The 15,653-nt window shown below is 40.2% G+C and overlaps 1 protein-coding gene across 7 annotated transcripts in view; it reads right to left on the bottom strand.

Annotated features, from left to right (window-relative positions):
* Positions 1 to 15,653, bottom strand: part of LOC127859323 (tax1-binding protein 1 homolog) — a 51,722-nt gene that overhangs the window by 20,494 nt on the left and 15,575 nt on the right. For all 7 annotated transcript variants that reach the window (XM_052396649.1, XM_052396650.1, XM_052396646.1 and 4 more), the window contains exons 8-12: positions 15,057 to 15,245; positions 13,855 to 13,992; positions 12,777 to 12,905; positions 10,497 to 10,682; positions 2,243 to 2,387 (exon numbers count right to left, since the gene is read on the bottom strand). In XM_052396649.1, the coding sequence (XP_052252609.1) occupies positions 2,243 to 2,387; positions 10,497 to 10,682; positions 12,777 to 12,905; positions 13,855 to 13,992; positions 15,057 to 15,245 (787 nt within the window). The remainder of the gene's footprint in view (positions 1 to 2,242; positions 2,388 to 10,496; positions 10,683 to 12,776; positions 12,906 to 13,854; positions 13,993 to 15,056; positions 15,246 to 15,653) is intronic.

A 15,653-nucleotide genomic window follows, 5' to 3' on the forward strand; every position in this document is an offset into this window, starting at 1 on the left:
AAACAACAAGTATTATACATAAAATTAGTGCATGTTCACGTTCATTAAGTTTGGAGATTATTTTCACAAAAGACAACAAACAAACGCGGACAATTATGAATTTTACAGTTGTTTACAATAAATAAGAACAATTGCAAAATGCACACATCGCAAATGACTCACGTATCAGCGATCGCACCAAGTTCTTGTTTTGCACGTACGGCGTCGTACCAGCTGGAAATTTGACAACTTCAACTCTCTAGCTGTCAAAATATTATTGACCTGTGCACAGGTCTACATAGTTCTGGCTACCATAACTTTAAATGCCGCTTTTTTAAAATGATTTTTGCCACGTTGCTCGGGAAAGTACACACTGCCAGGGCGACCGGAACATGCAGAATCCGCATCGTATTGCGGCTCAACTATTCCTTGCAAATATTGCAAAGAAATACGATTCCCGGTCGGATTAAACGATACCGTTTGTAAAGTTCAATATCCTTATAAATCTCCAAAGGGTTGGTACGATCTAGATACACTCTTTCAATAATATTATTATTATTACGCAAGGAGCTCGTGCGGCGGCCATTTTGTAAAGTAAACGCTCAAACGACGTTACGTCATGATTGTATAGCGTAAGTCTAAACATTGTAGACTTAGCATTTGAGACTTATCTTACTGAGTCTGAGTCTAAAACTAACCATTTTATGTTTCGTGAATTAAGTTTTGTAAGGCTGAGTCTGAGTCTGAGTCAGAAACTGGAGCTGAGTCTAAGATTTGAGACTTACGTACATTGGTGAATACGGCTCCTGGTCTTTTCAATTCTATCAATTTCCTAAATAATTATTCCAGATATATTAGATCATTAAACTGGTGAAAATCAATTGCTTTGGAAGTCCCTAATTGGTCATCGATCACATGCATTATTGACTTTGGGGTAATTGACCATCTGCATTTCAAATCAAAAAGGCCATGTTCATTTGTGTTAAAATTTTGTCTTTCTCAGCTCATATTTAGAATGTATACTTTATTATTTACACCATAATGCCATTTGGATCATTTCATTCACCAACCGTCTCCATGCGAAGTATTTGTTTGGATTATTTGCACTTTTCCACAGTATTTCATCCATATCAAGGCAGTTGGTAACCAAGTTAAACTTCTTGTGGGTTAGCTGATTTATTACAAGTATTGTGTTTTATCCCCGGCAAATCAACCCTTTTTGTGTGCCACAGTTACTTTTTAAGGCCAATAAGTGTCTTTTCCGCAAATAAGTGTATTGTACCCTTTTATCAATTAATACCGTCCTGAACCTGTTTTGTAATGCTAACCTGTGATTTGATACCAATGAATGCCCTGAAGTGAGATGATAGAGTAACAAATTTTTTAAGAAGTATTGAAACAACATCTTTACACCAGCCACAACTAATATTATAGCCAGATATAGCAACATCTGTATGCCGGATGTAACACCTCAGTGAAAGAAAATAACTACCCCCTTACTAAGGATAGATTGGTCATTGTCATCTCAGGTACTACTTACATGTACCCTGGGTACTCTTAAGTAACCTTACATGTACCCCGGGAAATTTAACGCTAAATCGGTCGTTGTAAACTTTTTAAAAATAAATTACATTCACATTTATGTCAATTTTTTGGTAAAATGACCTGCATATTATCCAAACTCATACTTAAAAAGCATGATGATGCAGTTTAAAAAAAAAAGAGAAGTTTGATTAAGATAATTGGTAGCGCATTTTAAGACATCGGATTTTGTCGGCAATACAACTTGGGTACAGTCTTATATCCACCTGGTACGATTAAGTATATTTACCGTACCCGAGGTACATGTAAGTATACTTAAGAGTACCCGGGGTACATGAAAGTAGCAACGAGCCAACAATAACCAATTGAGCCTTACTAAGTAAACCTCTTCATTTTGATGTTTTAGATCCATACATGATCAAAGCAATCTTGAAATTAAAGAAAATCAGCTAAACAGAGATGAAATGACACCTCTATGAAACACTTATTGAATGCATAGATTAAGGAATGTCTAACTCAGGCTAGGTGAATTATGGATCCACCACGGCACTGTTTCCTCTGAATATGTGTATTTATCACTGTAATGTGACGAAATAGAGATACCACTTCACAGGACTACAATACACATGATATTGGGACAGGAGGGGAGGGTATTCAAATAAAAAGTTCTTTCAACAAGGCCAATCACGACCACCACACATCCCGTTCCCAGATTACTCACTGCGCCCTGCGGCCTTCTCCAGTTTCCGTTGCAGCCTGGACTTCTCGATGTAGATGGCCTTGTATTCCTCAGAGCACATGTAGATCTTCTCCTTCAGGTCCTCTATCTCACGACGCATCTCTCGCTCTCGAGTAAGGAAGTCATCCTGTAGGACAACAAGACGGGAAAATAGACAACTGGGCAAGATGCTGAACATTTTTCTGGCTCACAAATTGCCTAACTATGGCAAATTTCTCCCTCATAATCAATAAATACATAAACTTGTTCACAATTAGGGCTCATAACTCTGTACTGCTTTATTGGCTTTGTTAAGGGGAAATAGCTCAGGTATGTGTGAACCATTGGGTATGAGGAATATACAATGTACCAGAATGTATGTGTGAACCATTGGGCAAGAGGTATATGTCAGAATGTGTGAACCATTGGGCATGAGGAAAATGCCAGAATGTATGTGTGAACCATTTGGCATGAGGAATATGCCAGAATGTATGCATGAGTCATTGGGCATGAGGAATATGCCAGAATGTATGTGTGAACCATTGGGCATGAGGAATATGCCAGAATAAGAACCATTTGACATGTGGAATACGCCGGAATAAGGAAATTCTGAGCCTTTATCACAAACATGACTCAAACACCTGTACAGATTTGTCAGTTTATTTAACAGCAAATATTAAAGCATGTCTTGATCATGGGGCATGAAAAAAGTGTCTAGCACACCTAAACTTCATGGCACTTTCCAATGTCGTAGCATATTACAATTATGTAGGGATGAGTACATGGAATTTAACATGGGAAAGTCACATGAGGTGTTAAAATAATGAATAACCCTTTCCAGAGGGGGTAATCACATGACACACAAGAAAATGACGTCCATGCCAAGGCAGGTATTTTTCGTCATTTTATACCCTTTGTTACTTGTATTATTATTTTTTTCCGCTCACTTTACAGCCATATTAGGAAGAAAGTTACTGGCTTCTATTTCATATAAATATTTGCTCTATATCTCTCCTTTACTCAGTGCAAAATTTCTTAGCGGGAAGACCTAATTAGGGCTCCACTAAGAAAATTTGCGGGGAGTAAAGTCGAGATATAAAGCGAATTTAAATACGAAATAAACGCTTATCACCTTTTTACTGATATGGCTGGAAAGTGAGCATCATTTAAAAACAAATTTTTAAAATAAAATTCATTTTAATTATTAAATACTTACCTGTTATCGTATGCTTATACTTTCCAAGGGGAAATAACTCATCCGGAATTTTAACTGGGAATCCGCCACCTCAATACCGTAATACAGGCCAGGTAAAACATAGTGCAATGCAACCTAGCCAAAAATCGGTAACCAACCCTCAATATTCTTTCAATATATATACAAAAATATTAATCGAATAGCGGGGTGGGAGGTGGGACTTACCGATAACAGGTAAGTATTTAATAATTAAAATGAATTTTATTTTAAAAATTTGTTTTAATGTCATAAATACTGACCTGTTATCGTATGCTGATTTTGCAGCTGCGGTGGGAAGGTTCGTATATATTTTCCCAACACAGTAGAACCCATAAACAGGGTTATCAGCTAATGATATCAAGTAATCTTCGTTAAAACGGTATTAATTATGACTTCTCGGACAGAGTAATATGTCTATGTCGTAAAGAAGACACTACCGTTAGTGAAACCACAACAAGCCCAAACGTATACAAATTGTATTGTTGGCACTTCAGAAAACGAAGATAAAAAGATGACAAGGTGGTCGGATTCCTCCAGTAAACAGCTTAGAGCACGTCAAAAAGTGGGGTGTGATTAATATATGCCCACAAAACAGACAGAGCTCTTAATTCATGCGGTCAGATCCTAAAAAGGAATGAATCCTTAGATAGGACAAGATTAACTTTCCTTAGTCGAGGTCTAACCCCGAGAAATAGAAGCCGCAGACACATCTCCCCCCCCCTTTTTTGGGGAAATGAAGAGTGTCTTTGAGAACCTCGAATGGACTTCTGACTAACACTGCTGAGATAGAACTTCAAAGCCCTGATTGCCCAAAGAAGTTTATCCTCATCTTCATGACTCCCAGTTTAAGAAAACTTGGAAACTTGAAGGTAGAAGCCATATAGAGGACTTGATATTAAGCAAGGAATCCTGGCTGACACAACAAAGTGAAAACGACAATAGATCCAACTGGAATTGGTCGTATTCAACAGAAAAAGCATGAATTTCACTTCTCCGTATGGTAAAAGCCATAATAAGAAGGAAAACCATCTTAAAATTATATTGGAACTGTTAATAAGCCTGATGAAAAAGGTTCATAGGGAGCTCATTAAGCATCCCAACATGTTACACAAGTCAAAACCGCTTAAGAAGGTAAAGGAACGAAAAACATAGTGTTGACGTTCCATAGTTTGAATCAGTTCCAAAATAGGTAAGACAGCACAGAGTTGCGATGACTTACACAAAACAAGGTATACGAAAGCATAATCTCTATCCTTTGATGAAGAAATGAACAAATTTCTTATCATCAAGAAAAAGATGAGAAAAACCTCTATGTATCTAGCAGAGTGATTAAGGTAATAACTATGCTCTCAATTACCCAGTAAAAAATGAATTTCCATAGAACCTTTATACAGTTCTGATGGAATTATCCTTGCACAAGTAACACGGATTGAAACTCTAACAGAAAAACGTTCTTCTGTAGAGATAACTAAAAGTTATTAATGGCCAGACATGAAGTGGCACATGTTTGGATCAGTAAAAATATGTCTCAGTGAGATATGATATTTGACCTGTGAAGAAGTTTCCTGAAAATAATTGTACAGGAGACTTAAAAGGTCGTAGAACCATAATCCCATGGTTCATTAAGTATATTTCATGAAATCATGGCAAAAACTCAGTTATTGCAAAAACTCACCAAGAAGGCAAGATATTCCAGTTTATGTCAATGGACGAATGTATAACAATCGCACACCCTGCTGGATCGATTTTTTTGAACTGCATTGTTGACGTTGTTCAGCATACCGGTATACACTGCGATATACGATCGCATAACGCTAATAACTAGCGTTTGATGATAAACAACATTCTTTGATATACTATGTACACCATGCAACTCGTCTGCAACTTCACTGCCGCGCATGCGCAATTACATTATTGAACCCAACGGAAAAATAATTCGAAAGAAAGAACTGCAGTACAAAAGGTCCAACAGGGCGTTGAGACGAACTGGTATGAGAAAGACGATAGAGAAAATTTGTTGTTCTTGCAAAGAACGAATAAGTTCCTGATTTCCAGTTACAAGGAGTGATAATATGATCACCTCCGTGTCTGTAAGTAAACCACGACCGATGTGTGATAGTTGAAACCATCACAAAGGAATCGTGAAAATGTGTTGTAAATGAAAAACAGCTAAAAAGAATTTTCGCTTTTCAAGATGTAGATGTGCAGGTGATATTCGTTAGGATACCACATAATTGAGAAAATCAAGATACGTTGTTCTATGTGATCGTCCATAACCTTATCTGCTCACATCTGTATAAGATGTAAGGAAGGTTGTGGTAGAATAAACTATATTCTTGCCAAGATAATCTTCTAGTCTAGACACCACTGAATAGTGGTAAATAATGACAAAAAAGATGGAAATCTGTGTCATTAAATAATCCCGAGATTAATACAATTATCTTAAAAATAAAGCTGAAACGGACGTAAGAAAAGACGTCTCAGCAGAAGGACCGGTGACCGGACCGGTAAATACCGACCGGTGACCGGAACCATTTGTCAAGGATGGGTGGGCAAAGAAACCACGGCAAGCCGAACTTTCCCACTCCAAACACACTTGAAAATTGGTAGAATAGGACAGTGTTTAACACTTATAAGTTTATGACCTATCTACAGAATATAGCCTCTTCTTGAACCAATAACAGGCGCCTTTAAAATCCTGGATAATACAGGTCGCGAAGTCATCGATTTGCGAAGTACGGAAATATGATTGATAGTGGTACCTCCGGAATCGGAGGTGTGATGGCAGAAAAAGGTGAAAACCCTAGGGGTAACCTTAAGCGGATCCACGCTTGCCAGTAGAATGCATGGAAGTCTTAAATTCTGACTTGATTAATCCATTTACTTCAAGACTTCTAACCTGGACGAATTCCGAAAGGAATACGACCAGTTATAGGAAGACGGCCTGTTATGGCCAGAAGTGTAATAGAAGAATAACTTTAAGATGAGGTCCCTCCAGATCCTAGGATCTAAGATCTGAGTTCAATAGGTCATAAGCCATCTACAAGACTGTAGCCGCTATGCGGTCAATCTGATAGGCAATCCTATGTATCAGAACTCTTGTTGATTCCAGTAGCTTGAAAATATGCACTGCCGTAGGAGCAATAGAAAAGCAGAAGTCGATACAAATGTCGTCTTGGTAATCCTGTTAACGTCATTAATGTGTCCCAACTGTTCCGTGACACTGACTGCAAAGTCTGTAGCCGACAGGTAAAGGCGGTTAAAACAATTCATCCTTCGGGTCTCGAACATAAATTAATAGAGGTCAAATAGTAATGTTCGACCTCAATGCTAGTCTCCGAACCCAGTTCAGCCGATCTATCTGCAAGACCAGTAGTCTGCATGTAGCCGGTTGAGATAGAAGTACAAATAACAGATATAGCATGATTTGGTAACCGTCGCCAGTAGAACATCAGTATTGAAAAACACAAAAAGTCATGTAGATTGTTGAATCCATAAAATATAGTATTCAATACAATCATAGCCAGGGGTATACAACTATGTAATGTAGACGATACCCGTGATACTAAAAATTGACCGATGAAAACACAGTGGAATACCGGTAATTGGTAAGTGGTGACCGAACCGGACCGGTCAATGACCGGTAACTGTAGCCCGGTGAACGGACCAGTCATAATATGACCGGTGACGTTACCAGTTAAAGACCGAAAAATGGTGGAATCCATATGGTCTGTTATCAATGTCAAGCACTGCTCGGAAAAGAAGATCATGCCAAAAAAATCCAATCCGATGGCGATGAGACATCACTTATTCTGACCGGTGATCAGTGATCGGTGATATGACCGATGAATGGTGACCGATGTCCGGTGATCGGGACCGGTATAATATAACTGCGTCAGAATGGAAATATCTGGTGCAGAAGAATGACCATCCACGAAGTCATCTGATAATGTTAACCGGAAAACAACGGTAAATTATCAGTATTAATAGGCATAAGTGTCCTTGTAGTCGTAGTGGAGAAAAGAACAGCTTATCCCGAAGCCTGAATGTTAAACGAACTAGTGTTCGTATACAACTACGGCTCGGTGACTGCAACATGTGTGGATGCCATAAGAAGAACCATCACACGTGGAATGGAGACATGATATTCCTAAAGGAATAAAATGGAGAACGTCGATATGACCAGTAGGTTCATTAACGCCTACGTGAGAAGTGGCGACATCCATACAACTTCGATGCCGAAATATTGTTCGGCTACGCTGGAAATATTGTCTTCTACAATATTGTCTCCGTGAGCATTGACATGATCGCTTACGAGCGTATCAACGCCGAGAACTGCTCAATGAAGGAGAGGTATGTTCGATAAATATCCCGTGGTGCTCAATGCAGTCCGCTGATGTCTACGTGAAGGTTGACGACGTCCTCGTTTCCTGCGATGTCGAGATCTGGATCGGCCGAGATGTGGATCGGCTGCGATGAGACCGAGATCTTCTAGAATAACGTCTCCGTGAGTGACGACGTGATCGCTTACGAGAGCCGCGATGATGAGAACTGCTCGACGAAGAAGAGCGTGTCCGATGTCTAATCCTTGATGAAGACGATGTATTCAACGAAGAATAGGAGAATAATTCAATGAAGAAGACCGAGTTCTTCTTCTTGACCGGTGACTGGTGTTATCGGTGGCAGGCCTAACTGATGACTGTTGACCGGTGACCGGAGCGGTGATCAATGACCGGACCGGTGACCGGACCGGACCGTTGACATGACCGGACCGGTGACATGACCGGACCGGTGACATGACCGGTGACCGGACCGGTGACATGACCGGTGACCGGACCGGTGATATGACCGGTGACCGGACCGGACCGGTGATCAATGACCGGACCGGTGACCGGATCGGACCGGTGACCGGACCGGACCGGTGACATGACCGGTGACCGGACCGGTGATCAATGACCGGACCGGTGACCGGACCGGTGACATGACCGGTGACCGGACCGGACCGGTGACCGGACCGGACCGGTGACCGGACCGGTGATCAATGACCGGACCGGTGACCGGACCGGACCGGTGACCGGACCGGACCGGTGACATGACCGGTGACCGGACCGGACCGGTGACATGACCGGTGACCGGACCGGACCGGTGACCGGACCGGTGATCAATGACCGGACCGGACCGGTGACATGACCGGTGACCGGACCGGCCGGTCAGACGTCGATCAATGGTCCGTGATCAACGTCCCCGGTGACGTACCGGTCATATCATGACCAGTGTTGTCACCGGATAATGACCGTATGGCGGATGCCAAATGGTCCGGCATTGGTCGATGTCCTTGACCAATGCCATCGGGCAAAGACCGGCTGACGGGTGTCGCCATATGGTCTGATGTTGACCGACTGTCTAAGAGACTTAGCATAGTACGGTCGCGATCGTGCCCGATACCCGGTGACTGATACTGCAACTATCATCCATGATCTGCGAAGTCACCGGGTATTTATCCACTCTTGTTTCTGCGACCATCATGTAGTCGAATATATGAAAAACAAGAGCAAAGCATATTCAACCATAAACTGGTCACAGACCAGATCATCATACGGCACATAAAATCATTATTTGACCATAATGAAAATTATAATAATACTGCCGTAGATCATAAATTAAACACAAGTTTAATTCAAAACAGATGAAAAATAAAATGACGATCAATTAGATTGTCATACGGAACGTTAAAATCATTATTGCACACAATGGCAAATGATGAACAATCTGTCAATAGAAGAACACGCTTTGCACGATCTCGTAACACATTAGAAGAACATGCTTTGCACGTTCTAGCAATGTATTAGAAGAGCACGTTTTGCACGTGGTCGTTCGCGCCTGAAAACACCCAGCATGGTAGAAATAAACCATTGTTCGATAAAAACAAGCATGGCTTACCTTTTACAAATGAAACAAAATCCATTAAATCCACACAAATTAATCCGAATGAGAAATAAAAAGATAAATAACACAATTTATCTATTCAAAACCCCAATCAACCAAGTGAAAAACAATATTTTAATTCAGAGCCGTAAAAGACACGTATACACCTGGTTGATCCGGAAAGAATATTGAGGGTTGGTTACCGATTTTTGGCTAGGTTGCATTGCACTATGTTTAACCTGGCCTGTATTACGGTATTGAGGTGGCGGATTCCCAGTTAAAATTCCGGATGAGTTATTTCCCCTTGGAAAGTATAAGCATACGATAACAGGTCAGTATTTATGACATTAAAAATAAACAGAAGTAATGAATCGTATAAAACGGCGAAAAATAACTATCTCGGTATGGATGTCGCCATCTTGACTATCACGTGATTACCCCCTCTGGCTGCTGTAGTGGTAAGTGAATGTCTCTGGCTGTCTTAGCAGAGTGAAACATTCAAGTGCATTGATGTGTGCAAGAGCCTGTTAGACTGGTAAGGGGTGTCTGAAGATTTGTTGAGCATTTCAAACCTCCTGTTAATTACCTCCTCTTACTTACATACCTACCTTTAAAGATTTTTATGGTGTTTCTTATTGAAACCCAACTTCACTTTTTTTAAATTGAAGACAAGGAATGGAAAAACTAGACTTAATGCAACTGTGTCATGTGTCATCACAAATCCGCCTATGTTGTCTGCACTTAGCACCCTAAGGACAGATTCTGCTTTTAAGATATTTTCATTTAATAAAAGTATCAAACAAACAATTATATGGTATCGAGTCCCAAAGGTAAGCCTACAGGCCCATTATGCCACGCCCCCATACATGTAAAGTGTCAGGTGTATCCCTGCTTAGCTCTACAACTGCGAGTGAGTCTCAGCACACTTGATGTCGTAATAACAAGCATACAGGCTTGTTCTTTTCATTTTTTCCACTTTTTTTAAATCATGATACAGACTGCAAACTCTAGATTTGGGTTAGCGCTTAAAAGACACTTGGCATTCAGCTATTTTTCTTCCACAATATTTCACTATTTCTAATTACTATTCTCACAAACCTCTCTGCCTCTCATGGATTTCTCGAGGTTCCTGCAGTGTTTCTCCTTCTTCTCAAGCCTGTCCTTGATCTGGGTCAGGGACTGCTTCATGATGGACATCGACCCCACCTTCACCTCCGAGCTCTCCTGGTGGGTAAACAACTCTGCATGCAGAACCTCATTCTCCGTCTGCATCTTTTCCTTCTCCTGCAAATGAATTCATTGTTAACCCTTTACTCCTCAGATGCGCACTAAGACATGTTGTAGTCCCTTAAAAAGTCAAATTAAATTAAAGACCTTTCTTTATAGATTAAATTTTTAAAGGTTTCATCATTTTCAACTCTAAGTTACTGATGAGAGGCAAAAAGCATAAAACCTTAACAGCCTGCATTGCATATTGCTATTTTCACTTTGCATCAGAGTGGGAAAGGTTCAAGGGTGTAAAATGTAGCTCAGGGGGGAAACAACACTACCCCCCTTACTGGTTGAACCAATTTTATTCTGTTTGAAAATATACTGTTAACTTAAGAACTACATTTGTTTGCATTTCAGCATAAGAAATGCGGAAATATACTGAGAGAAGCAAAAATTATACCACTGATTTGGGAATTACTGTAAAAAAAATTAGGGCTGCATTTAATTGGTTAAAATTTTGTTAACAGAAATGTATCCTTTTTTGTTAACAAATGTTGATTTTGAATTATTTTGGCATTATTTTCTCTAGCCAGAACCAGATTGAAAAATGTGCAGCCATTAATTTTGTAGGATTATGAAAAAATTAATAAGCCCTTATTTTGAAAGTATCTGTAATTAAATATAAATTAAACCAAGGACGCATCAAATCTTATCATCAGTTGTGTTGTCTTTAATATGAATGAAACATAATGATCTTAAAATCTTCTTGATGAAATTAACGATCCATATGCACACATGTACATACAAGTAATTTAGTTGTGTAATAGTACACATTTAAATATTATACAGATATTCAACGACCTACTGTAACATGAACACAATAGAATCCAAAGCATCAATTAAGCCCTGTTCCGCTAAAATAAGCTTCATGCATGTGCAGTTCGCACAGGCTAATCACTGACTACACTGTCAACCTATACCTAATTTACATTAAGCAGACACTTGCTTTTAAATGAATAGTTCTATAAGAACAGAAAGTGTCATCCCTCATTAGTCTGTGTCATCCCTCATTAGCCTGTGTCATCCCTCATTAGTCTGTGTCATCCCTCATTAGCCTGTGTCATCCCTCATTAGTCTGTGTCATCCCTCATTAGCCTGTGTCATCCCTCATTAGTCTGTGTCATCCCTCATTAGCCTGTGTCATCCCTCATTAGCCTGTGTCATCCCTCATTAGCCTGTGTCATCCCTCATTAGCTCGTGTCATCCCTCATTAGCCTGTGTCATCCCTCATTAGCCTGTGTCATCCCTCATTAGCCCGTGTCATCCCTCATTAGTCTGTGTCATCCCTCATTAGCCCATGTCATCCCTCATTAGCCCGTGTCATCCCTCATTACTCTGTGTCATCCCTCACTAGCCTGTGTCATCCCTCACTAGCCTGTGTCATCCCTCATTAGCCTGTGTCATCCCTCATTAGTCTGTGTCATCCCTCACTAGTCTGTGTCATCCCTCATTAGCCTGTGTCATCCCTCATTAGCCTGTGTCATCCCTCATTAGTCTGTGTCATCCCTCACTAGTCTGTGTCATCCCTCATTAGCCCGTGTCATCCCTCATTAGCCCGTGTCATCCCTCACTAGCTTGTGTCATCCCTCATTAGCCCGAGTCATCCCTCATTAGCCCGTGTCATCCCTCATTAGCCCGTGTCATCCCTCACTAGACCGTGTCATCCCTCATTAGCCCGTGTCATCCCTCATTAGCCCGTGTCATCCCTCATTAGCCAGTGTCATCCCTCATTAGCCCGTTTCATCCCTCATTAGCCTGTGTCATCCCTCATTAGTCTGTGTCATCCCCCATTAGCCCGTGTCATCCCCCATTAGCCCGGGTCATCCCTCACTAGCCCGTGTCATCCCTCACTAGCCTGTGTCATCCCTCATTAGCCCGTGTCATCCCTCATTAGCCTGTGTCATCCCTCATTAGCCCATGTCATCCCTCATTAGCCTGCAATCCGCACAGGCTTATCAGGGACGACACTTTTCGCTTGTATGGTATTTTTAGTTTCAAGGAAGTCCCTCCTTACCAAAAATCAAGTTTAGGCAGAAAGTGTTGTCTCTGATTAGCCTGTGCTGACTGCACATGCATTAAGCCCAGTTATCTAAAAACAAGGCTCACCTTGATAGCAGCATGCAGATCCATAGAAAGCTGCACCATCTCGGTCTTCTGAATGACAGTCTTCTTGGTGAAGTCTTCCTCGAGAGCACACAGCTTGTGCTTCACACTGTCACACTCTGTCTTAGATTTCTGACAAAAGAACAGCTTTGTTATTAATCAAGCAGTCAATTCAGGGCAAATAATTAGAAAACGGAAGTATTGCCACAGTCACATAGTTTATGTTAAATTACTTTCAAGAAATAGGTTTCAACACAATTTTCGCACATACAAAACACACACGCAAACCATTTTACTGTGTCAAGTCACCGTGACCTTGATCTTTGACCTAGTGACCTGAAAATCAATAGAGGTCATCTGCGAGTCATGATCAATGTACCTATGAAGTTTCATGATCCTAAGCGTAAGTGTTCTTGAGTTATCATCCGGAAACCATTTTTCTGTGTTGAGTCACCGTGACCTTGACCTTTGACCTAGTGACCTGAAAATCAATAGGGGTCATCTGCAAGTCATGATAAATGAAGTTTCATGATTTTAAGCTTAAACCTTCTTAAGTTATCATCTGGAAATAATTTGGTGGACGGACGGACAGACAGACCGACATTTTCAAAACAATATACCCCCTCTTCTTCGAAGGGGGGCATAAAAATATGAAGAACTTTTTAAGTTTTCGCAGGATTCAGAAATGTGACTGACTGACTGACAGACTGACAAACAGAACGCAAACCATAAGCCCTCTCCGTGTTCACCGGTAGGGGACTAATAAATGAACTCATGAGAACAATTTGAGCCTATCTTTGGGAAAAGGGGGTTTAATACACGTGAGAGAAGTGTCATCCCAGATTAGCCTGTGCAATCTGCACAGGTCTATTAGAGACAACACTCTCCACTTTTATTGTATCTTTCGTTTTAAGAAAGACTCTTCTTGACAAACATCCAGTTGAGACGGAAAGTGTCATTCCCGATTAGCCCTGTGCCGACTGCACAAGTTAAACTTGGACGACACTTTAGGCACATGCATTTGACCTCGTTTAATCAGAGGGAAACTTTTTTTGATACCACTGCATGTATAGATCATTACCTCAATCTGTCTGCTCAGTTCCTGCTGAGTGTCCCTGTAGGAAGTGATTTCCTTTTGCAGGATACACTTCCTCTCCTCTGCAGCCGATAGCTGGTCCTCAACTGTCTTCAACTGCTGACGTAACTCGTTAGAACGGTCCTGCAAAGAGAAAGCAGACCCCGGCTACATTTAATGAATTTTGCCACTGGGATTGTTTTATGATGGCTTATTTGACAGTTCACAAAAAGTTGTTTCCACTAGTATTTTGGTTAGTTTAGCAAATGTTAAGAATTCACCCTTAAACCCTTTCAAAGTCATGTACATACTGTAATTAACCATAATTGTAGATAACACTTTAACCATGGTTTAAAGACATGGCACAACATCAAAAACAGAATGATGTAACAGTTGTGTTTTATTAAACATGTTTAACAGTGAATATATTTTGATGTAGTTTTGTAAAAAAAAACTGACCCATCCCTTTGCAGCCATGGTTTATTTAATAAGCAAACTATGGACCTACAGAAACTATATTAGGAGAGAAATTATTGTTCATATAGAACACCGGCTATAGAATATACATCTAACATGCTAAAAATTGGGATCACCGACTGAATCGGTCAATTCAAAGCATAAAGGTTTTAAACTTGTGTTTGTCAGGAAAACTCCTTCTGCGCCGCTTTGAAGCAATATATTTGACCTTTGACATTGAAGGATGACCTTGACCTTTCACCACTCAAAATGTGTAACTCCATGAGATACACATGCATGCCAAAAATGAAGTTGCTATCTTCAATATTGCAAAAGTTATGGCAAAATTTTGAAGTTGGAGCAAACAAACACACAAACCAACCAACAGACAGGGCAAAAACAGTATGTCCCCCACTATAGTGGTGGGAGACATAAAAATAGGTGTAAGAAAGATTGTAAATATGTTTCAATCAAATAACAAACAAATAGCTCTACTGCTAACAAGCTCTGAAAATTGAAATACCACAACATTGAATACATGTATCAGTATAAATTCTTCTTCATCCACACAGCACAAATCAAACCAACAATTTCGTGTAGAATTATATGCAGAAAGACCAATAAAAATGCATATAAATTATATTTACTCCAAGTTGATAATTTCCATGGAAAAAAATGCATTTTCTGATCACTTATTAAAAGAAAAGATCATTTAGTTATGCTTATATTGATGAGATAAAAAAAACAACAACCTTTTCCAGCAAGTTGATGGCCGTGAGCTGGTCCAAATTTTGCTTGTTGTCATCGAGTTCGTCGGTGAGTTTCTGGACCGTGTCCTTGAGGTGGTCCACCAGCGAGTCCTGCTGGGCAAGCCGGATCTGCAGGTCCTCATTGTGGCGCGTGTACTGCTCCATGTTTGACTCCGAATTAGTGTAGTGACTCTATAAGAAACATAAGCAATTTCTGAGATAGTTATGTCCACATTAAATTTATAAAAATGTTTATGAGAATACTGACAAATGATGTTGGTGAAGATTGGATATAAACAGATACTACACAAAGGGGGAGGGGGTGTATACATTCTGTATGTAGTTAAGTTGATATTTCCTTCAAAGAACTAATGCAGTAAAGTTGCAGCTTTGTTTTTTAAGAATAGTTAGGAGCAGCAATAGTTGGTTACACACATAATTCCCAGTATGTCATTGCGCTTTTCAGGGAGGTTGTATCTTCATCAGAAAAACCTGGCAGATCAAAAACAACATATGCTATTGCAAGATGACAATGTGCAGTCAAACCAGGATCTTTTGCTGATATGAGTCATAAACACATCGGCATATGATCAATACAAA

This window comes from Dreissena polymorpha, chromosome 15, assembly GCF_020536995.1.
Source record: "Dreissena polymorpha isolate Duluth1 chromosome 15, UMN_Dpol_1.0, whole genome shotgun sequence".
NCBI lineage: Eukaryota > Metazoa > Mollusca > Bivalvia > Myida > Dreissenidae > Dreissena > Dreissena polymorpha.